Consider the following 23,934-nt stretch of genomic DNA (forward strand, 5'->3'; position numbering starts at 1 on the left):
CTGCACAGGCCAAGAAATAGAATGTTACCCATACCTCCCATCTACTGCTTGCCATCATGTCCCTTTCCAATCAGTATACACCTCTTCCTCTCCAAAGGAAATGATTTTCTTGATTTGTAGTCCTATGGATTATTTTTGCTTGCTTTTGAATTTTAACTCAGTGAGTTATACAGTGTGTTTTTTCCTATACATCTTGCTTCTTTTGCCCAGAAAAAAAGAAAAACCAAACTGTTGCCATTGAGTCAATTCCAACTCATAGGGACCTATAGTAGCATGTTGATTTTTGTACATATTTTGTATGTAGCCATAGTTAATTTTCATTACTATACAGTATTCCACTGAGTGATTATTCTATAATTTATTTATACATTCTACTTTGTAAAAAAAAAAAAGTTTGGTGTGGCAGTTAAAAACAGTGCTATGAACATTCTTTTATGGGTACTTTTTGCATATACACACACATTCATTTCTTTTGGTTGACATAGTTGACAGTTGTGGAATTTCTGGGGAATATTAAATGGCTTTCCATGATACTGTCCTAATTTAATTCACACCAGCATTGTATGAGGATTACAGTTACCCCATTTCCTATCCAACTTTTGGTATTGTTTGGCTCTTTTTTTAATTTCACCAGTCTGGTGGATATGCAGTGGTATTTCATTATGGTTCTAATTTGCACTTTCCCAGTGATTAATGAAGTTGAGCACCTTTTCATATTTATTGGCCCTTTTGATGTCCCTTTTTGTCACATACCTTCAATTTTTTTATTAGATATTCTTTTCTTACTGATTTATACTTTATTCTGTGACCTGGATATAAGCACTTTGTGATTAAATGTGTTTGAAGTATATTTCTCTACTCTATGGCTTGCCATTTTACCCTCAAAATGGTATCATTTGATGGGTAGTTCTTAATTTCTAATGTAGTCTCATTTTTTTAAATTTTTTGTTCTATGGTTAGTAATTTTTTTGTATACTGTTAAAAAAATATATATTTCTGTACCCAAGGTCATGCAAATAGTTTCCTTTGTTATTTTCTAGAAGTTTAGTTATTTTTTTTTTTCACATCTGGATGTGCAGTGGAGCTGGGATTTATTTTTGTACACTAGAAGTCAGGTTACATTTTTTTTTTTTTCCATGTGGCTATCACATTGAGCCTGTACCATTCATTGAAGAGTCTGTCCTTTTCTCATGATGTGCAGTACAATCCATGTCACAGATAAGTATCCACGCACGTGGGTATTGCTTCTGGATCCCCCGTTCCATTCCTTTGGTCTATTTATCTAGACTTGTGCCAGTACTTCATCATCTAAATTAATGTAGCTTTATGAGAAGCTGTTTATTTCTGATACAGTATTTTAGAATTAGCTTGTCAATTTCTACTTAAAAAAAAAAACTTGAGGGGCAGAGCCAAGATGGCAGAATAGACAGACGCTTCCATCGAACCCTCTTTACAACAAAGACCTGAAAAAACAAGGGAAACGAGTGTATTTGTGACAAGCTGGGAGGCCTGAGCATCAAAGGCAAGCTTAGACAATGAACTGAGGGGCAGGGGAAGGAAGAGACCGTTCAGAAGCGGAGAGGAGTTACCGGACCTGAATCCCAGGGAGCCCTCAGGCACTATTCCTAGAGCGGCGGTGGAGGCAGCAGCAGGCTGGTCCTAGCATTCGGCCGCAGTTTCCTCAGGGAGAAGCAGCCAGCCACACAGCCCATTCACACCTCCAGAACCTAAGGAGGAGGGCGCTCTTGGCAAAAGCTAAGTGCTTAAGTATATTTTACTGTGTCCCCCCCACCACCACCCCCAAGCCAACTTCAGCGGCTGAATCCCTGGGCCTGAGATAGACCCTGGTGAGCACCTGGAACTGTCCTACCGGCCTTGGGGAAGGAAAAAATTTGCAACTGGGTGGAAAAGATAACTTGCTAGCTCCATTAACTGGGGGAGCTCAGGACAGAAGCAGCTCCTGTCCAGGCATAAACCGTCCGTGGACCTTGAGCACCTTTCCCTTCTGCATGGACCGTGTGGGCCTATTTCAGGAGAATAGGCCCTTGTTGGCAAACTCCAAAGCCATTTCAGCAGTGCGATGGCGAGGTGGGTGTTTGACGTTTGACATTGCTTTGCCTATTAAACAAGGTCCTCACCTACCCACAACAGGGACCTAAGGACTGGTGGCTCCACATGGGTTGCCCAGCCACCTGCAACAGGGGTCCAGGGATAACTGGTACCTCTCAGTTCTTACAACAAAAACTTTGGGTGCCCATGGTCCCTCTGCAGAGCCCACCCACCAGCACACTCTAGGGAACAGAGACGTGATTTCCTCAGAGACACTTGGGGGTCAGTTCTCAGCCCCCTGCCTTGTTCAGAACATGACCCCCTGCTGCAATCTGATACGGGTATATATGCCAACCACCCCTGCTCTTCTAAGACTGTAGGACAGAGCCTGTACCACACACTTGATATCAGCTACCTGGAAACCTGAGCTGAATTCATACAAGAAAACTGAATGGACTCCTAGGCTGATATACCTGATAACAGATCTAGCCAGCTGGGGACAGGACACCAGAGCTCCAAAGGCAAAAATAAACAAGCCAGCTCACTCAAGCAACCCATAGGGGTCTACCAAAACAAAACAAAGCAAGTAGCTATGACACAGTAAGCAAGCATAAACTAATACAATAACTTATAGATGGCTCGGAGACAATAGTCAATATCAAGCCACATAAAGAAACAGGCCATGATCACCTCAACAGGCTTTCAAAACAAAGAATCTAGGGATTTTTTAGATGAAAGTGCATTCCTGGAATTACCAGATGCAGAATACAAAAGTTTAATATACAGAACCCTTCAAGACATCAGGAAGGAAATGAGGTAATACGCAGAACAAGCCAAGGAGCACACAGATAAAGCAACTGAAGAAATCAGAAAGATTTTTCAGGAACATAATGAAAAGTTTAATAAGCTGGAAAAATCCATAGATAGACAGCAATCAGAAATTCAGAAGGTTAACAATAAAATTACAGAATTAGACAACTCAATAGAAAGTCAGAGGAGCAGAATTGAGCAAGTAGAAGCTAGAATTTCTGAACTTGAAGATAAATCACTTGGCACTAATATATTTGAAGAAAAATCAGATAAAAGAATTAAAAAAAATGAAGAAACCTTAAGAATCATGTGGGACTCTATCAAGAGAAATAACCTACAAGTGATTGGAGTACCAGAACAGGAAGGGATAACAGAAAATACAGAGAAAATTTTTGAGGGTTTGTTGGCAGAAAACTTCCCTGATATTGTGAAAGAAGTGAAGATATCTATCCAAGATGCTCATTGAACTCCACATAAGGTAGATCTTAAAAGAAAGTCACCAAGACATTATAATCAAGCTTGTCAAAACCAAAGATAAAGAGAGAATTATAACGGCAGTGAGGGATAAACGAAAAGTCACCTACAAAGGAGAGCCAATAAGAATAAGCTCAGACTACTTGGCAGAAACCATGCAGGCAAGAAGGCAATAGGATGACACGTTTAAAAAACTGAAGGAAAAAAATTGCCTGCCAAGAATCATATATCCATCAAAACTGTCTCTTACATATGAAGGTGAAATTAAGACATTTCCAGATAAACACAAGTTGAGGGAATTCATAAAAACCAAACCAAAACTACAAGAAATACTAAAGGGAGTTCTTTGGTTAGAAAATCAATAATATCAGGTATCAACCCAAGACTAGAACTCCAGGGAGAGCAACCAGAAGTCAACCCAGATGGGGAAATCCAAAAAAAAAGCAAACCAAGATTAAAAAAAAAAAAGCCCAACACAGGGTAACGGCGCTGTTATTATATAAAAGAAGACAACATTAGAATAATATAGAGAGACTAAGAAATGTAATCATACACCTTCCACATGGAGAAGAAGATACAGCAATACAAATAAATAAAAGTTATAAATTTAGAAAAATAGGGGTAAATAATAAGATAACCACAAAGGAGACAAATTATCCTACTCATCAAAATAATCAAAATAAAATACAAGGGAAAAACACAGACTCAACAGAAACAGACTCAGCAACAACAACAAATATGAGGAAAGGACAATATACAAAGAAAATCTACTCAGCACATAAAATCAAGTGGGAAAAAGAAGCTGTGAACACACACACACAAAAAGACATCAAAATGATAGCACTAAATTCATACCTATCCATAATTACCCTGAATGTAAATGGACTAAATGCACCAATAAAGAGACAGAGAGTGGCAGAATGGATTAAACAACAAGATCCGTCCATATGCTGCCTACAAGAGACACACCTTAGACTTAGAGACACAAACTAAAACTCAAAGGATGGAAAAAATATATCAAGCAAACAACAATCAAAAAGAGCACAAGTGGCAATATTAATTTCTGACAAAATAGACTTTAAAGTTAAATCCATCAGAGAGGATAAAGAAGGACACTATATGATGATTAAAGGGACAATACACCAAGAAGATATAACCATATTAAATACTTATACACCCAATGACAGGGCTCCAAGATACATAAAACAAACTCTATCAGCATTGAAAAGTGAGATAGACAGCTCCACAATAATAGTAGGAGATTTCAACACACCACTTTCTATGAAGGAGAGGACATCCAAAAAGAAACTCAATAAAGACACAGAAGATCTAAATGCCGCAATCAGCCAACTTGACTTTGTAGATATATACAGAACACTCCACCCAACAGCAACCAACTCTACTTTCTTTTCTAGTACGCATGGAACATTCTCTAGAATAGGCCACATATTAGGTCATAAAGCAAGCCTTAGCAGAATCCAAAACACTGAAGTATTACAAAGCATCTTCTCTGACCATAAGGCCATAAAAGTGGAAATCAATAACAAGAAAAGCAGAGAAAAGAAATCAAACACTTGGAAACTGAACAATACCCTGCTCAAAAAAGAATGGATTAGAGAAGACATTAAGGATGGAATAAAGAAATTCATAGAATCCAATGAGATTGAAAACACTTCCTATCAGAATCTTTGGGACACAGCAAAAGTGGTGCTCAGAGGCCAATTTATATCAGTAAATGCACACATCCAAAAAGAAGAAAGGGCCAAAATCAAAGAACTATCCCTACAACTTGAACAAATAGAAAGAGAACAACAAAAGAAACCCATAAGCACCAGAAGGAAAAAAAAAAAAAAAAACAATTAGAGCTGAACTAAATGAAATAGAAAACAGAAAAACAATTGAAAGAATTACAAGACCAAAAGCTGGTTTACTGAAAAAATCAACAAAATTGATAAACCATTGGCCAAACTGACAAAAGAAAAACAGGAGAGGAAGCAAATAACCTGAATAAGAAATGAGATGGGCGATATTACAACAGACCCAACTGAAATTAAAAGAATCATATCATATTATTACGAAAAACTATACTCAAATTTGAAAACCGAGAAGAAATGGATGAATTCCTAGAAACACACTACCTACCTAAACTAACACAAACAGAGGTAGAACAACTGAATAGACCCATAGCAAAAGAAGAGATTGAAAAGGTAATCAAAAAACTCCCAACAAAAAAAAGCCCTGGTCCGGACAGCTTCACTGCAGAGTTCTAACAAACATTCAGAGAGGAGTTAACACCACTACTACTAAAGGCATTTCAGAGCATAGAAGAGGATGGAATACGACCAAACTCATTCTATGAAGCCACCATATCCCTGATACCAAAACCAGGTAAAGACACCACAAGAAAAGAAGATTATAAACTTATATCCCTCATGAATGTAGATGCAAAAATCCTCAACAAAATTCTAGGGAATAGAATTCAACAATATATCAAAATAAAATTCACCAAGACCAACTGGGATTCATACCAGGTATGCAGGGATGGTTCAACATTAGAAAAACAATTAATGTAATCCACCCCATAAATAAAACAAAAGACAAGAATCACATGATTTTATCAATTGATGCAGAAAAGGCATTTGACAAAGTTCAACACTCATTCATGATAAAAACTCAGCAAAATAGGAATAGAAGGAAAATTTCTCAACATAGTAATGGGCATTTATACAAAGCCAACAGCCAACATCACCCTAAATGAAGAGAGCCTGAAAACATTCCCATTGAGATCGGAAACCAGACAAGGATTCCCTTTATCACCGCTCGTATTCAACATTGTGTTGGAAGTCCTAGCCAGAGCAATTAGGCTAGATAAAGAAATAAAGGGCATCCAGATTGGCAAGGAAGAAGTAAAAGTATTTCTATTTGCAGATGACATGATCTTATACACAGAAAATCCTAAGCAATCCTCCAGAAAACTACTGAAACTAATAGAAGAGTTCAGCAGAGTATTGAGATACAAGATAAACATACAAGAATCAGTTGGATTCCTCTACACCAATGAAAAGAACATCAAAGAGAAAATCACCAAATCAATGCCATGTACAGTAGGCCCCAAGAAGATAAAATACTTAGGAATAAATCTTACCAGAGATGTAAAAGACTTATACAAAGAAAACTACAGTACACTTCTGTAAGAAACCAAAAGAGACTTACAAAAGTGGAAGAACATACCTTGCTCATGGATAGGAAAATGTAACATTATAAAAATGTCTATTCTACCAAAAGCGATCTACGTATTTAATGCAATTCCGATCCAAATCCCAAGGACATCCTTTAATGAGATGGAGAAACAAATCACCAACTTCATATGGAAGGGAAAGAGGCCCCGGATAAATAAGGCATTACTGAAAAAGAAGAACAAAGTGGGAGGCCTTACTTTACCTGATTTTAGAGCCTATTATCCCACCGCAGTAGTCAATACAGCCTGGTACTGGTACAACAACAGATACATGGACCAATGGAACAGAATTGAGGATCCAGACATAAATCCATCCACATATGAGCAGTTGATATTTCACAAAGGCCCCAAAACAGTTAAATGGGGAAAAGGCAGTCTTTTTAACAAATGGTGCTGGCATAACTGGATATCCATCTGCAAAAAAATGAAACAAGACCCATACCTCACTCCATGCACAAAAACTAACTCAAAATGGATCAAAGACCTAAATATGAAATCTAAAATGATAAAGATCACGGAAGAAAAAATAGGGACAACGTTAGCCCTAATACATGGCATAAACAGTATAGAAAACATAGAAAAACTAGATAACTGGGAGCTCCTAAAAATCCAACACTTATGCTCATCCAAAGACTTCACCAAAAGAGTAAAAAGACTGCCTACAGACTGGGACAAAGTTTTTAGCTATGACATTTCTGATCAGCGCCTGATCTCTAAAATCTACATGATACTGCAAAAACTCAACTGCAAAAAGACAAATAACCCAATTAAAAAATGGGCAAAAGATATGAATAGACACTTCACTAAAGAAGACATTCAGGTAGCTAACAGATGTATGAGGGAATGCTCTCGATCATTAGCCATTGGAGAAATGCAGATCAAAACTACAATGAGATTTCATCTCGCTCCAACAAGGCTGGCATTAATCCAAAAAACACATGATAATAAATGCTGGAGAGGCTGTGGAGAGACTGGAACACTTTTACACTGCTGGTGGGAATGTCAAATGATACAACCACTTTGGAAATCGATTTGGCGCTTCCTTAAAAAGTTGGAAATAGAACTACGATAGGATCCAGCAATCCCACTCCTTGGAATATATCCTAGAGAAATAAGAGCCTATGCACACCCATGTTTATTGCAGCACTGTTTACAATAGTAAAAACATGAAAGCAACCAAGGTGCCCATCAATGGATGAATGGATAAATAAATTATGGTATATTGACACAATGGAATACTGCGCATTGATAAAGAACTGAGGAATCTGTGAAACATTTCATAACATGGAGGAACCTGGCAGGCATGCTGAGTGAAATTAGTTGCAAAAGGACAAATATGGTATAAGACCACTATTATAAGGACTTGAGAAATAGTTTAAACTGAGAAGAAAACATTCTTTTGTGGTTATGAGAGGGGGAAGGGAGGAAGGACGGGAGAGGGGTATTCACTAAATTAGATAGTAGATAAGAATTACTTTAGGTGAAGGGAAAGACAGCACACAATACAGGGGAGATCAGCACAATTGGACTAAACCAAAAGCAAAGAAGTTTCCTGAATAAACTGAATGCTTTCAAGGCCAGCGTAGCATGGGCAGGAGTCTGGGGACCATGGTTTCAGGGGACATCTAAGTCAATTGGCATAATAAAATCTGTTAAGAATACATTCTGCATCCCACTTCGAAGAGTGGCATCTGGGATCTTAAACGCTAGCAAGCAGCCATCTAAGATGCATCAATTGGTCTCAACCCACCTGGATCAAAGGAGAATGAAGAACTCCAATGACACAAGGTGATTACGAGCCCAAGAGACAGAAAGGGCCACATGAACCAGAGACTACATCATCCTGAAACCAGAGGAACTAGATGGTGCCCAGCTATTACCGATGACTGCCCTGTCAGTGAACACAACAGAGAACCCCTGAGGGAGCAGGAGAGCAGTGGGATGCAGACCCCAAATTCTCATAAGACCAGACTTAATGGTCTGACTGAGACTAGAAGGACCCCGGTGGTCATGGTCCCCAGACCCTCTGTTGCCCCAGGACAGGAACCATTCCTAAAGCCAACTCTTCAGACATGGGTTAGACTGGACAATGGGTTGGAGAGGGATGCTGGTGAGGAGTGAGCTTCTTGGATCAGGTGGACACTTGAGGCTATGTTGGCATCTCCTGCCTGGAGGGGAGATGAGAGGGTGGAGGGGATTACAAGCTGGCGAAAAGGACAGGAAAAGAGAGAGTGGAGGGAGAGAGCAGGCTGTCTCATTAGGGGGAGAGTAATTGGGAATGCGTAGCAAGGTGTATATGGGTTTTTGTGTGAGAGACTGACTTGATTTGTAAACTTTCACTTAAAGCACAATAAAAATTATTTAAAAATAAAATTTGCGACTTTGATTAGAATTACACTGACTTATAGAGCAGTTATGAGAGAATTCAGTATTTACTATATTGAATAAGTCAGTCTATTTACAGGGTTTGTCTTTTCATTTATCTTTTTCTTAATTGCACTGAATAATGTTTGTCCCCGGTATTTTATCTGAAAAGTTTAAACCTTCAGTGGCGGAGCCAAGATGGCGGACTAGGCAGACGCTACCTCGGATCCCTCTTACAACAAAGACACGGAAAAACAAGTGAATCGATCACATACATAACAATCTACGAACCCTGAACAACAAACACAGATTTAGAGACGGAGAACGAACTAATACGGGGAAGCAGCGATTGTTTCCAGAGCCTGGAGCCAGCATACCAGTTAGGGATTTGGACTGCACGCAGGTACGCCATAAACACGGAGAGTTGCTCCACCCCCTGAACTAACCCCGGGAAGGTGACCATCCGGGTCGCGCGGGCGGCGTGGGACGCAGCCGGTAGGAGAAGTCCCCGGGAGGCAGCGACTGGTATTGGAGCGGGGAGAACAGCGTTCCAGCCGGGACACTCGGTCGCGGCACAAGCACGGGGAGCTACTCCACCCATCTGAACTAACCCCGGGAGGGGGCCCACCTGGTTCACGGGGGCGGCACGGCCACGTGGCTGGAGGGACGAGAAGTCCCCGGGAGGCAGCGACTGATTTTGGAGTCGAGAGTGCACCGTCCCAGTAGGGGAGCCTTGACGCTGGGCGTGGGGCTGGAAGCGGAGGATCTGACCGTGACTCCAGTGGGCTAGACCCCCCGGGGGCAATCTCCACACAGACAGCACACATAGGCGACGCGCCCGCGGGAATCTCAGATATAAGAGTCATTCCAAGCAAGACAAGCAACTCTGGCTATATTCTGAGGTGCTACTCTCCTATCTCTCTGTTCCCTCCCCCACCCTCCCCAGGCGGCTTCATTAACATCTGAATAGCCTGAGCCAGAGGGAGAACTCTGATAGGGATCTGACTGCAGTTTTTTTTTAGCGGATTTTCTGGAAAAACTAGTTTCCCAGTGATGGCTCGGAGACAACAATCCATATCAAACCACTTAAAGAAGCAGACCGTGACAGCTTCTCCAACCCCCCAAACAAAAGAATCAAAATCTTTCCCAAATGAAGATACAATTTTGGAATTATCAGATACAGAATATAAAAAACTAATTTACAGAATGCTTAATGATATCACAAATGAAATTAGGATATCTGCAGAAAAAGCCAAGGAACACACTGATAAAACTGTTGAAGAACTCAAAAAGATTATTCAAGAACATACTGGAAAAATTAATAAGTTGCAAGAATCCATAGAGAGACAACATGTAGAAATCCAAAAGATTAACAATAAAATAACAGAATTAGACAACACACTAGGAAGTCAGAGGAGCAGACTCGAGCAATTAGAATGCAGACTGGGACATCTGGAGGACCAGGGAATCAACACCAACATAGCTGAAAAAAAATCAGATAAAAGAATTAAAAAAAATGAAGAAACCCTAAGAATTATGTGGGACTCTATCAAGAAGGATAACCTGCGGGTGATTGGAGTCCCAGAACAGGGAGGGGGGACAGAAAACACAGAGAAAATAGTTGAAGAACTTCTGACAGAAAACTTCCCTGACATCATGAAAGACGAAAGGATATCTATCCAAGATGCTCATCGAACCCCATTTAAGATTGATCCAAAAAGAAAAACACCAAGACATATTATCATCAAACTCACCAAAACCAAAGATAAACAGAAAATTTTAAAAGCAGCCAGGGAGAAAAGAAAGGTTTCCTTCAAGGGAGAATCAATAAGAATATGTTCTGACTACTCAGCAGAAACCATGCAGGCAAGAAGGGAATGGGACGACATATACAGAACACTGAAGGAGAAGAACTGCCAACCAAGGATCATATATCCAGCAAAACTCTCTCTGAAATATGAAGGCGAAATTAAGATATTTACAGACAAACACAAGTTTAGAGAATTTGCAAAAACCAAACCAAAGCTACAAGAAATACTAAAGGATATTGTTTGGTCAGAGAACCAATAATATCAGATATCAGCACAACACAAGGTCACAAAACAGAACGTCCTGATATCAACTCAAATAGGGAAATCACAAAAACAAACAAATTAAGATTAATTAAAAAAAAAATACACATAACAGGGAATCATGGAAGTCAATAGGTAAAAGATCACAATAATCAAAAAGAGGGACTAAATACAGGAGGCATTGAACTGCCATATGGAGAGTGATACAAGGCGATATAGAACAATACAAGTTAGGTTTTTACTTAGAAAAATAGGGGTATATAATGAGGTAACCACAAAAAGGTATAACAACTCTATAACTCAAGACAAAAACCAAGAAAAACGTAACGACTCAACTAACATAAAGTCAAACACTATGAAAGTGAGGATCTCACAATTTACTAAGAAAAACGCCTCAGCACAAAAAAGTATGTGGAAAAATGAAATTGTCAACAACACACATAAAAAGGCATCAAAATGACAGCACTAAAAACTTATTTATCTATAATTACCCTGAATGTAAATGGACTAAATGCACCAATAAAGAGACAGAGAGTCACAGACTGGATAAAGAAACACGATCCATCTATATGCTGCCTACAAGAGACACACCTTAGACTTAGAGACACAAACAAACTAAAACTCAAAGGATGGAAAAAAGTATATCAAGCAAACAATAAGCAAAAAAGAAGAGGAGTAGCAATATTAATTTCTGACAAAATAGACTTTAGACTTAAATCCACCACAAAGGATAAAGAAGGACACTATATAATGATAAAAGGGACAATTGATCAGGAAGACATAACCATATTAAATATTTACGCACCCAATGACAGGGCTGCAAGATATATAAATCAAATTTTAACAGAACTGAAAAGCGAGATAGATACCTCCACAATTATAGTAGGAGACTTCAACACACCCCTTTCGGAGAAGGACAGGACATCCAGTAAGAAGCTCAACAGAGACACGGAAGATCTAATTACAACAATCAACCAACTTGACCTCATTGACTTATACAGAACTCTCCACCCAACTGCTGCAAAATATACTTTTTTTTCTAGCGCACATGGAACATTCTCTAGAATAGACCACATATTAGGTCATAAAACAAACCTTTGCAGAGTCCAAAACATCGAAATATTACAAAGCATCTTCTCAGACCACAAGGCAATAAAACTAGAGATCAATAACAGAAGAACGAGGGAAAAGAAATCAAATACTTGGAAAATGAACAATACCCTCCTGAAAAAAGACTGGGTTATAGAAGACATCAAGGAGGGAATAAGGAAATTCATAGAAAGCAACGAGAATGAAAATACTTCCTATCAAAACCTCTGGGACACAGCAAAAGCAGTGCTCAGAGGCCAATTTATATCAATAAATGCACACATACAAAAAGAAGAAAGAGCCAAAATCAGAGAAATGTCCCTACAACTTGAACAAATAGAAAGTGAGCAACAAAAGAATCCATCAGGCACCAGAAGAAAACAAATAATAAAAATTAGAGCTGAACTAAATGAATTAGAGAACAGAAAAACAATTGAAAGAATTAACAAAGCCAAAAGCTGGTTCTTTGAAAAAATTAACAAAATTGATAAACCATTGGCTAGACTGACTAAAGAAATACAGGAAAGGAAACAAATAACCCGAATAAGAAATGAGAAGGACCACATCACAACAGAACCAAATGAAGTTAAAAGAATCATTTCAGATTATTATGAAAAATTGTACTCTGACAAATTTGCAAACCTAGAAGAAATGGATGAATTCCTTGAAAAACACTACCTACCTAAACTAACACATTCAGAAGCAGAACAACTAAATAGACCCATAACAAAAAAAGAGATTGAAACGGTAATCAAAAAACTCCCAACAAAAAAAAGTCCTGGCCCGGACGGCTTCACTGCAGAGTTCTACCAAATTTTCAGAGAAGAGTTAACACCACTACTACTAAAGGTATTCCAAAGCATAGAAAATGACGGAATACTACCCAACTCATTCTATGAAGCCACCATCTCCCTGATACCAAAACCAGGTAAAGACATTACAAAAAAAGAAAATTATAGACCTATATCCCTCATGAACATTGATGCAAAAATCCTCAACAAAATTCTAGCCAATAGAATCCAACAACACATCAAAAAAATAATTCACCCTGATCAAGTGGGATTTATACCAGGTATGCAAGGCTGGTTTAATATCAGAAAAACCATTAATGTAATCCATCACATAAATAAAACAAAAGACAAAAACCACATGATCTTATCAATTGATGCAGAAAAGGCATTTGACAAAGTCCAACACCCATTTATGATAAAAACTCTTACCAAAATAGGAATTGAAGGAAAATTCCTCAACATAATAAAGGGCATCTATGCAAAGCCAACAGCCAATATCACTCTAAATGGAGAGAACCTGAAAGCATTTCCCTTGAGAACGGGAACCAGACAAGGATGCCCTTTATCACCGCTCTTATTCAACATCGTGTTGGAAGTCTTAGCCAGGGCAATCAGGCTAGACAAAGAAATAAAAGGTATCCGGATTGGCAAGGAGGAAGTAAAGTTATCACTATTTGCAGATGACATGATTATATACACAGAAAACCCTAAGGAATCCTCCAGAAAACTACTGAAACTAATAGAAGAGTTTGGCAGAGTCTCAGGTTATAAAATAAACATACAAAAATCACTTGGATTCCTCTACATCAACAAAAAGAACACCGAAGAGGAAATAACCAAATCAATACCATTCACGGTAGCCCCCAAGAAGATAAGATACTTAGGAATAAATCTTACCAAGGATGTAAAAGACCTATACAAAGAAAACTACAAAGCTCTACTACAAGAAATTCAAAAGGACATACTTAAGTGGAAAAACATACCTTGCTCATGGATAGGAAGACTTAACATAGTAAAAATGTCTATTCTACCAAAAGCCATCTATACATTTAACGCACTTCCGATCCAAATTCCAATGTCATATTTTAAGGGGATAGAGAAACAAATCACCAATTTCATATGGAAGGGAAAGAAGCCCCGGATAAGCAAAGCACTACTGAAAAAGAAGAAGAAAGTGGGAGGCCTCACCTTACCTGACTTCAGAACCTATTATACAGCCACAGTAGTCAAAACAGCCTGGTATTGGTACAACAACAGACACATAGACCAATGGAACAGAATTGAGAACCCAGACATAGATCCATCCACGTATGAGCAGCTGATATTTGACAAAGGACCAGTGTCAATTAACTGGGGAAAAGACAGCCTTTTTAACAAATGGTGCTGGCATAACTGGATATCCATTTGCAAAAAAATGAAACAGGACCCATACCTCACACCATGCACAAAAACTAACTCCAAGTGGATCAAAGACCTAAACATAAAGACTAAAACGATAAAGATCATGGAAGAAAAAATTGGGACAACCCTAGGAGCCCTAATACAAGGTATAAACAGAATACAAAACATTACCAAAAATGATGAAGAGAAACCCGATAACTGGGAGCTCCTAAAAATCAAATACCTATGCTCATCTAAAGACTTCACCAAAAGAGTAAGAAGACCACCTACAGATTGGGAAAGAATTTTCAGCTATGACATCTCCGACCAGCGCCTGATCTCTAAAATCTACATGATTCTGTCAAAACTCAACCACAAAAAGACAAACAACCCAATCAAGAAGTGGGCAAAGGATATGAACACACATTTCTCTAAAGAAGATATTCAGGCAGCCAACAGATACATGAGAAAATGCTCTCGATCATTAGCCATTAGAGAAATGCAAATTAAAACTACGATGAGATTCCATCTCACACCAGCAAGGCTGGCATTAATCCAAAAAACACAAAATAATAAATGTTGGAGAGGCTGCGGAGAGATTGGAACTCTCATACACTGCTGGTGGGAATGTAAAATGGTACAACCACTTTGGAAATCTATCTGGCGTTATCTTAAACAGTTAGAAATAGAACTACCATACAACCCAGAAATCCCACTCCTCGGAATATACCCTAGAGATACAAGAGCCTTCATACAAACAGATATATGCACACCCATGTTTATTGCAGCTCTGTTTACAATAGCAAAAAGTTGGAAGCAACCAAGGTGTCCATCAACGGATGAATGGGTAAATAAATTGTGGTATATTCACACAATGGAATACTACGCATCGATAAAGAACAGTGACGAATCTCTGAAACATTTCATAACATGGAGGAACCTGGAAGGCATTATGCTGAGCGAAATGAGTCAGAGGCAAAAGGACAAATACTGTATAAGACCACTATTATAAGATCTTGAGAAATAGTAAACCTGAGAAGAACACATACTTTTGTGGTTACGAGAGGGGGAGGGAGGGAGGGTGGGAGAGGGTTTTTTTTATTGATTAATCAGTAGATAAGAACTGCTTTAGGTGAAGGGAAAGACAACACTCAATACATGGAAGGTCAGCTCAATTGGACTGGACCAAAAGCAAAGAAGTTTCCGGGATAAAATGAATGCTTCAAAGCTCAGCGGAGCAAGCGCGGGGGTCTGGGGAACATGGTTTGCGGGGACTTCTAAGTCAATTGGCAAAATAATTCTATTATGAAATCATTCTGCATCCCACTTTGAAATGTGGCGTCTGGGGTCTTAAATGCTAACAAGCAGCCATCTAAGATGCAGCAATTGGTCTCAACCCACCTGGAGCAAAGGAAAATGAAGAACACCAAGCCCACATGACAACTAAGAGCCCAAGAGACAGAAAGGGCCACATGAACAAGAGACCTACATCATCCCGAGACCAGAAGAACTAGTTGGTGCCCGGCCACAATCGATGACTGCCCTGACAGGGAGCTCAGCAGAGGACCCCTGAGGGAGCAGGAGAGCAGTGGGATGCAGACCCCAAATTCTCATAAGAAGACCAAACTTAATGGTCTGACTGAGACTGGAGGAATCCCGGCGGCCATGCTCTCCAGACCTTCTGTTGACACAGGACAGGAACCATCCCTGAAGACAACTCATCAGACATGAAAGGGACTGGTCAGCGGGTGGGAGAGAGACGCTGATGAAGAGTGAGCTAATTATATCAGGTGTACACTTGAGATTGTGTTGGCAACTCTTGTCTGGAGGGGGGATGGGAGGATAGAGAGAGAGGGAAGCCGGCAAAATTGTCAAGAAAGGAGAGACTGAAAGGGCTGACTCAAGACGGGGAGAGTAAGTGGGAGTAGGGAGTGAGATGTATGTAAACTTATATGTGACAGACTGATTGGATTTGTAAACGTTCACTTGAAGCTTAATAAAAGTTATTATAAAAAAAAAAAAAAAAAAAAAAAAGTTTAAACCTTCAGTGGCATTGCAAGAATAGAACAATGGATACTCATGGGTCCATGAGTTGTCGACATTTTACACCTTTGCTTAATCCCTTTTTTGTTTTTTAATTTTATTGTGCTTTAGGTGAAAGTTTACAGTGAAAATTAGTTTCTCATTCAAAAACTAATAATACAAATTGTTTTGTGACATAAGTTGCAATCTCCGTAATGTGTCAGCACTCTCCTCATCCCACCCTGGGTTCCCCGTGTCCATTCATCCAGTTTCCGTGTCTCTTCCTGCCTTTTCATCTTTGCTTTCAGACAAGTGTTGCCATTTGGTCTGGTATACTTTATTGAACTAAGAAGGACGTTCTTCATGCGTGCTGTTGTTCATTTTATAGGCCTATCTAATCTTTGGCTGAAAGGCAGATTTCAGGAGTGGCTTCAGTTCTGAGTTAGCAGGGTGTGTGGGGCCATAGGCTTGGGAGTTCTTCCAGTCTCTTTCAGACCAGTAAGTCTGGTCTTTTTTTGTGAATTTGAATTTTGTTCTGCGTTTTTCTACTGGTCTGTCTGGGACCCTCTATTGTGATCCCTGTCAAAGCCTTTGGTAGTTGTAGCTGGGCACCAGTGTAGTTCTTTAAGGTGCAGGCCAGTGGAAGCTGTGGCTCATGTGATCCATTAGTCTTTTAGATTGATATTTTCTTTGTGTCTTTGATTTTCTTCGTTTACCTTTGCTTTGGAGAAGATGAAACCAATAGATGTATCTTAGGGGACCACTCACAAGCTTTTAAGACCCCAGATGCTACTCACCAAAGTAGAATATAGAACTTTTTTTTGAGCTATGTTATGCCAACTGGCCTAGATGTCCCCTAAGACCATGGTCCCCAGCCCTCAGCCCTAGTAATTCATTTCCTCATGGTATCTGGATGTATCTAGGAAGCTTCTTGGAAACCCTGGTGGCATAGTGGTTAAGTGCTACAGCTGCTAACCAAAGGGTCGGTAGTTTGAATCCACCAGGCGCTCCACGCTAGTTTTTTTTTTTTTTTTTTTTAAGAAGCTTCTATGGCTTTGCCTTGGTCAAGTTGTACTGACTTCCCCTATATTATGTGTTGTCCTTCCCTTTACCAAAGTTAACACTTTTCTACTGTCTAGTTAGCAATTTCCTCTTCCTAACCCTCCCCTCCCTTATAATCATTAAAGATTATTTTTTTTCCATGTGTAAACCTTTTCTTGGGTTTTTATAATAGTAGTCTCTTATAATATTTGTCCTTTTGTGATTGACTTGTTTTACTTGGCATAATGCCCTCCAGATTCATTCATATGGTGAGATGTTTCACAGATTCACCATCGTTCTTTATCATTGTGTAATATTACACTGTGTATATGTATCATAATTTGTTTATCCATTCATCTGTTGATAAACACTTATGTTGTTTCTATCTTTTTGCTATTGTGAATAATGCCGCAGTGAACATGGGAGTGCATACATCTATTTATGTGATGTTTCTTACTTCTCTAGAATATATTCCTAGGAGTAGGATTGCTGGATCATATGGTGTTTCTATTTCTAGTTTTTCAGGAGGCACATGTCATTTTCCATAGTGATTGTAACATTTTACCTTTCCACCAGCAGTGCATAAGAGTCCTAGTCTCCAGCATTTGTTATTTTCTGTTTTTTTGATTTGTGCCAATAATGTCAGGATGCAATGGGTATCTCATTGTAGTTTTGATTCGCATTTTTCTAATGGCCAGTGATCTGGTGCATTTCTTCATGTGTCTGTTAGCTGCCTGAATGTCTTCTCTGGTGAAGTATCTGTTCATATCCTTTGCCCATTTTTTAATTGGATTATTTGTCTTTTTGTCGTTGTGGTGTTGAAGAATTCTGTAGATTTTAGAGATTAGACCCTTGTTGGATGTGTCATAGCCAAAAATTTTTTCCCAGTCTGTAGGTTCTCTTTCTACTCTTTTGGTGAAGTCTTTTGATGAGCATAACTGGTTAACTTTTAGAAGGTCCCATTTGTCTAATTTATCTTCTGCTGCATGTGCATTTTTAGTAATGTTTGGTGTTCTATTTATGCCACATATCAGGGGCTTAGCATAGTCCCTGTTGTTTCTTCCATGATCTTTATCATTTTAGGTTTTATATTTAGGTTTTTGATCCATTTTGAGTTAGCTTTGTGTATGGCCTGAGGTATGGGTCCTGTTTTATTTTTTTACAGATAAGCAGTTTTGTCAGCACCATCTTCTAAAAAGACCATCTTTTTCCCATGTAATGGACTTTGGTCCTTTGTCAAAGATGAGCTGACCACAGGTGGATGGATTAAATGTGTTAATTTTATTATTTTTGTCTTTATTTCCTGCCTCTAACCTGTAACCTTTTACAATTGTAGATGTTTCTCGTTTGGTATTGGAGAAGGTGTTTCTACTAGCCTGATAAAAGGCATTGCCCGGGCAACAGGGGGCACTTCAGAGTTTATCAATGCCCAGGACAGGATGCAGTCCAAGGTGAGGGGCAGGCCATGTGCCCAGTGGCATCAGTCAGAGTCCTCGTGAAGCAGGGTGGTGGACACTACTGCAAGGGCAGCAGCAACTATAGGACTCTAGGATTTATTTTTGTATATCTCCAGGGCCTTGGGCTGTATACTTAGTGGGGCTCTTTTGGACCTTATGTGTGAAAGAGCCCCACCCTAGTTTCTGGAAAAATGGTATATGGTCCTAGTAGCTGGGAGCCCAGAGATGAGATGCTGAAAGAAGTTGGGGGCTTTGAACTCGAGACCAGAGACAGAGAAGCTGAGAGTTTTGATTGTCATGATTGACTCTAGGTCTATGTTTTAGCACCTCTTTTGGGCCTATATCCTATCCCCGAAGCAAAGGATACAAGGAAAACAGGAAGGAATGATTTTGATATGACCCATAGATTGGAAGAGTGGTAAATTGATGTGCCATTTGATCAGCATGTATAAGGGGAAGACATTTTCTACTCTGGTTACATTGTGTTTCCAAATTCCCCTTTCCCATTGGGTGCCATGTGTTATCTAATTCCTAGTTCTCCAGGGGTCTCCTTTATCAAACATTTCCTTCATTTACATTTATGTTACTAAATCTCTTAGTCTTAGCTTCTTCATGGTGTAAGCAAGTGTAATATAAGCCCCTCTCCTAGTACAGTATTAAGGATTAGGCATAACATGTATTGTGCCACATAGCACCTGGTGCATAATAAATATTCAACTAGTTATAATTATCATTGATGTTATTTTTGGGGGTTATTTTTTCCTTTCTCCCCCTAGGCTCTTTTGGCCCTGAAGCGTTCTCTGCAGCCTGTGGTAGAGGACTTCTCACTAAGCTGGTCTTTGCCTCTTGGCCTGTCTGCTAAAGTGCTTTCCCCAGAGCAGTCAGTCATCTTTAGGGGTCAGAGGTTAATCATCTATGCCCAATTAATTGGGCTGATGCCGGTGAGTTCCCATTGTTGCTTGTTCCTCTAGTGAGAGTAGCTGCTTCCTTAATCATGCTCCAGACAATGTCAGTAAAGCTAGTAGGTGGATTTGGATCTCATCAAGAGATCACACTTTCCAGGAAGAGCCAGTCTAGCCACTTCCCCATCATTTCAGGTCTCTGATTTCCTGGGCTACCAGGGTCTTAGTCAGAATTTTTTAACGAATGGGGTTGGGGATCTGCTCCAGTTCTGATTTCTCTCTTGGTGATCTGTTCCTTCTATCACATCTGTTTTTCTCTAATTTGTAGCCAAAAGAGACAAGAGGAGAAGTATGCCTCACGTACAAACTTCAGGGCAAGAGTTTTGAGAATAAGGTGACATTTTCTCTACATTCCAAGCCTGATGCCAAGTGAGAATTTACAGTTTTCCTTTGCTATTTCCTTTCTTTCTTCCTTTTTAGGGAAGCAACTGCTTCCCTGAAATGATATCTACCCTGTAACCTACCCAAATCTTATTCCTCCCCTAATCTGGCTTTTCTCACCCTCTGCCATCTATAGCATCTGAGTGCCCTGAGTAACTGGCACATGGGTGTTTTTCCATAAGTCACAGGAAGTTTTTCGTTTCAGCTTCACCATTCACCACCTTTCTGCCAAGTCCTTGCTCCAGTTAAAGGACATGGGCTTCAGAGAGACTCCAGCAAATGACAAAAAAGAAGTTTTGAAGATTAGCCTTGAGTGTGGAATCGTGAGCTCTCACACAGCTTTCATTGCCATCAGCAAGGATCTCAATCAACCAGTTCAGGGGCCGCTGGTTTGTAGGGATATTCCAAGGCCAGTTCTGTTGGGTGCTGTCACTGCAATGCCAAGATGCTATGGAGGTGGTAAGTTTTATGCCTCTTAAATGCATGTAGAATGAATAATAGGGTCTGGAGAGCTGAGTATATTATTTAAAGGAAAAGGTTGTAAAAGATCCTTAAATTGCCCTTTTTTCTTTGTCCCTCCATATCTAGGATTTCTGGCTAGTGTTAAGAAAGTATTTTGTCCTAGGTAACTAGAATATATACAACAAAATAATCAAAGGGGAAAACAAAACAAAAACAAGGAAACATTAATACAGAGAGAGGATATATAAACATTGAGTAGTCAAATTGTCTAAATCAGAAGCTGATTTGTCCTCTTGATGCACATGGTAAATGATCACACAGATGGCTGATGAACAGTCTGAGAGTGGTAGGAAATGGGTGTTGATTTCCACAACTATGTCAGGCATAAACCAAACAGGCTTAGTTATAGAGAGAAAGCGCTTGAAAGTTTGGGTCAGGTGAAAAACTCTCTGGACAGTATTCCACAGCTGAAGGGGAATGTATGATGGTAGTTCTGGGGGTGCTCTTCAAGATAAGTCCTATATCATTCATGCAACTTTTATTTCATCAAATGTTGAATTATTTTAGCACTTATTATATATTAATTATTGTGCTTCTCATTACAGATGCATTTGTGAAAAAAAAAATTTATTTCCTGTCCCTAAGATATAGGGCCACTATGAGTCAGAATCAACTTGACAGCAGTGGGTTTTGGCAGAACCTGATAGACTAGGGGATGAGTTGGAGGAAGAGGAAAGGGTGAGGACAGCAAATGGATAAACAGATTTTCAAGGAAGTATAAAAAATACTATACTATGGGTAAACCCAAGATGTGTGAGGGCATGTAGGTTAGGTGTCAAACCCAGTAGGGGATGGAGTGAAAATCAAAGATGTCTTCCAAATAGGTTACATTTAAAGGGGACCTACAGGGTTAGGTAGATTGTTTTGGTAAGGAGTAGGAACAAAAGCATTCTGGGCATCAGAATCAGCATCTGAAAAGACTCAGATCAAAGAAAGAATAAGGAGTGATATCAGTGATGTAGATGTTTTGGTTTGGCTGTAACCCCCAAGGCAAAGTGAAGAATGAGGACAGATAAGGAGAACAAAGCAGGGCTACATTATGGATTGAGGAGATCAAGGGACATTGATTTAGGCTGTAGGAGTGCTCATCCATATGGACATTGAACTGACTCAAGATGATAGCAAGACTGAGAAGAGCTTCATAAGCCAAGTTTCAAAATCTTAGGTGAATGTGAGGAGGGAACAAGAGGTTGGTAAATGATAAGCATGATAGCTAACACTTGTAGGGGCTTATTATGTGCAGGGCCATGTTCTACATACTTTACATATATTAAGATAATTAAACCTTGCAACAGCCTTATAAGTCAGTTACTGTTATTATTTTCATTTTATAGTTAACTGTATTTGAGTTTGGACCATATCTTGGGGGATCTTGAATGAATTTCAGGAGGGGATTGATGTTATTAACCTTGTGTTTTAAGAACATCATTCCTATACCAGTGTGGAGAATGGTTTGAAAAGAAGCAAGACTTCTAGGAAGACAGGTATCAAATTATTGCTTTAAAGTAGGAGAAAAAGTGGACTAGACTGAGGTGCTAGCCGTGAGTATACAGAGAGGAGAATATGTTTGACAGATTGTAAAGAGCTGACTTAGTGATTGATTGAATGTAGAGATTGTAAGTTATCAATGATGATGCACAGGTTCCTGGTTTGGGCAACTGGGTGAATGATGGCACCACATAAACAGGGAACCAAAAAACAGGAGTAAGTTTGGTGAGGTGAAAAGTTAAATTACTTTTAGAACATTTGGCTTAAGATGCCTATAGAGTATCCTCATGAAGAAGTCCAGTAGAAAGAGAGACAGATGAGTCAGATGTTCCGAACAGAGATTGAAGTTGAAGATAGATATCTGGCTACCAAGATCATCTAGATGATAACTAAAGTCTTAACAGTGGATAAAATTATTCAGAGAAATGAGAAGAAAAGGGGGGTAAAATTGAAATCTTGAAGAATACCCAATATCTAACGGATGGGCAGCACAGGAGTCCACAAACAAGAATGAAAAAGAATGAGATAGGAAGAAAAGAAGTGAGTGCATAGTCAAAACTAAAGGAAACCATAGTACAATGAAAGAAGTTATCAAATTATTATACATTGCAAAGAAGTCAAGTAAAATAAAATCTGAAGAGGGACCATTGGGTTACGTATGAAAGAGGTCCTTGCTGATCTTATTAAATGCAATTTTATTAGATTGATCAAGTGAAAATCCACATTATAGGGTGTTAGTAAATGAAAGAGCCCTGCTGGTGCAATGGTTAAGTGCTTGGCTACCAACCAAAAGGTATGAACCCATGCAGCAGCTCTGAGGGAAAAAGACCTGGCAAACCGTTCCTGTAAAGATTACAGTCTAAAAAATCCTGTGGAGCAGTTCTGCTCCGTCACATGGGGTGGCTACGAGTTGAAAATCAACTCGATGGTGCTTGACAACAAAAACAGAGAGTAAATTACAGGCAGGAAATGGTGGACGAGGGGGGCTTGTGTAGACATTTTTTACAACTGTTTTGCTGAAATGGAAGGGATACAGCGTGATAACTATAGAGAATGTTGTGGAGTTGAGGGGGGTTTTGCATGTTATATCTCTTTTGTTTTTTTATCTCTTTTTTATTAATTTTAGAATGGGAGAGCATGCAGTAATGCTAATTTGAAGCTTCGGTAGAGAGTGTTTATATATATATGTGCATGTGTGTGTGTGCGTGTGTCCTGGTGACATAGTGGTTAAGAGCTACGGCTGCTAACTGAAAGGTCAGCAGTTCAAATCCACCAGCCCCTCCTTGGAAACCCTATTGGGCAGTTCTACTCTGTCCTATAGGTCACTATGAGTTGAGATCAACTTGATAGCAATGGGTTTGGGTTTTGCGTGCTTGTGTGTGTGTGTTTAATTGATTAAGAAGGGTGTTTGGGAAAGGAAGAGGGGATGGAATCTAGAGAAGCAGTGGACAGATTAGCCTTCAACAGGACAAGTGACATTATCCTACTATTGCTGGAAAGTTGAGGAAAGGTGATGGGGTTAGATTTAAGTTCACAGGCAGAGAAACAAGTTTTTGGAGTTTCTGTCTGATGGTTTTTCTATAGTTTTAATGAAATAGCAGGATATGAATATGAGGTTGGAGGTGGTAGAGTAGGAGATTTAAGGGAAGAAGAGTAGGTTTGAAATAGCCACTGTGAGAGAGTGGAATGCCTGAAGAGAAATAGAAGGATTTTTCAAGGAGTTTTGAGGGTCCAGATTAATTTGGACACCTTGACCGTTTCCGTGGCACAAAACTATTAAAGAATATTGTAGTT

General features: G+C 39.3%; 1 protein-coding gene across 7 annotated transcripts in view; it reads left to right on the plus strand.

Moving 5' to 3' along the window:
- Window positions 1-23,934, plus strand: part of LOC126060634 (von Willebrand factor A domain-containing protein 5A-like) — a 38,760-nt gene that overhangs the window by 8,518 nt on the left and 6,308 nt on the right. For all 7 annotated transcript variants that reach the window (XM_049856869.1, XM_049856871.1, XM_049856868.1 and 4 more), the window contains 4 exons: window positions 18,667-18,781; window positions 19,564-19,728; window positions 20,018-20,118; window positions 20,336-20,589. In XM_049856869.1, the coding sequence (XP_049712826.1) occupies window positions 18,667-18,781; window positions 19,564-19,728; window positions 20,018-20,118; window positions 20,336-20,589 (635 nt within the window). The remainder of the gene's footprint in view (window positions 1-18,666; window positions 18,782-19,563; window positions 19,729-20,017; window positions 20,119-20,335; window positions 20,590-23,934) is intronic.

This window comes from Elephas maximus, chromosome 17, assembly GCF_024166365.1.
Source record: "Elephas maximus indicus isolate mEleMax1 chromosome 17, mEleMax1 primary haplotype, whole genome shotgun sequence".
NCBI lineage: Eukaryota > Metazoa > Chordata > Mammalia > Proboscidea > Elephantidae > Elephas > Elephas maximus.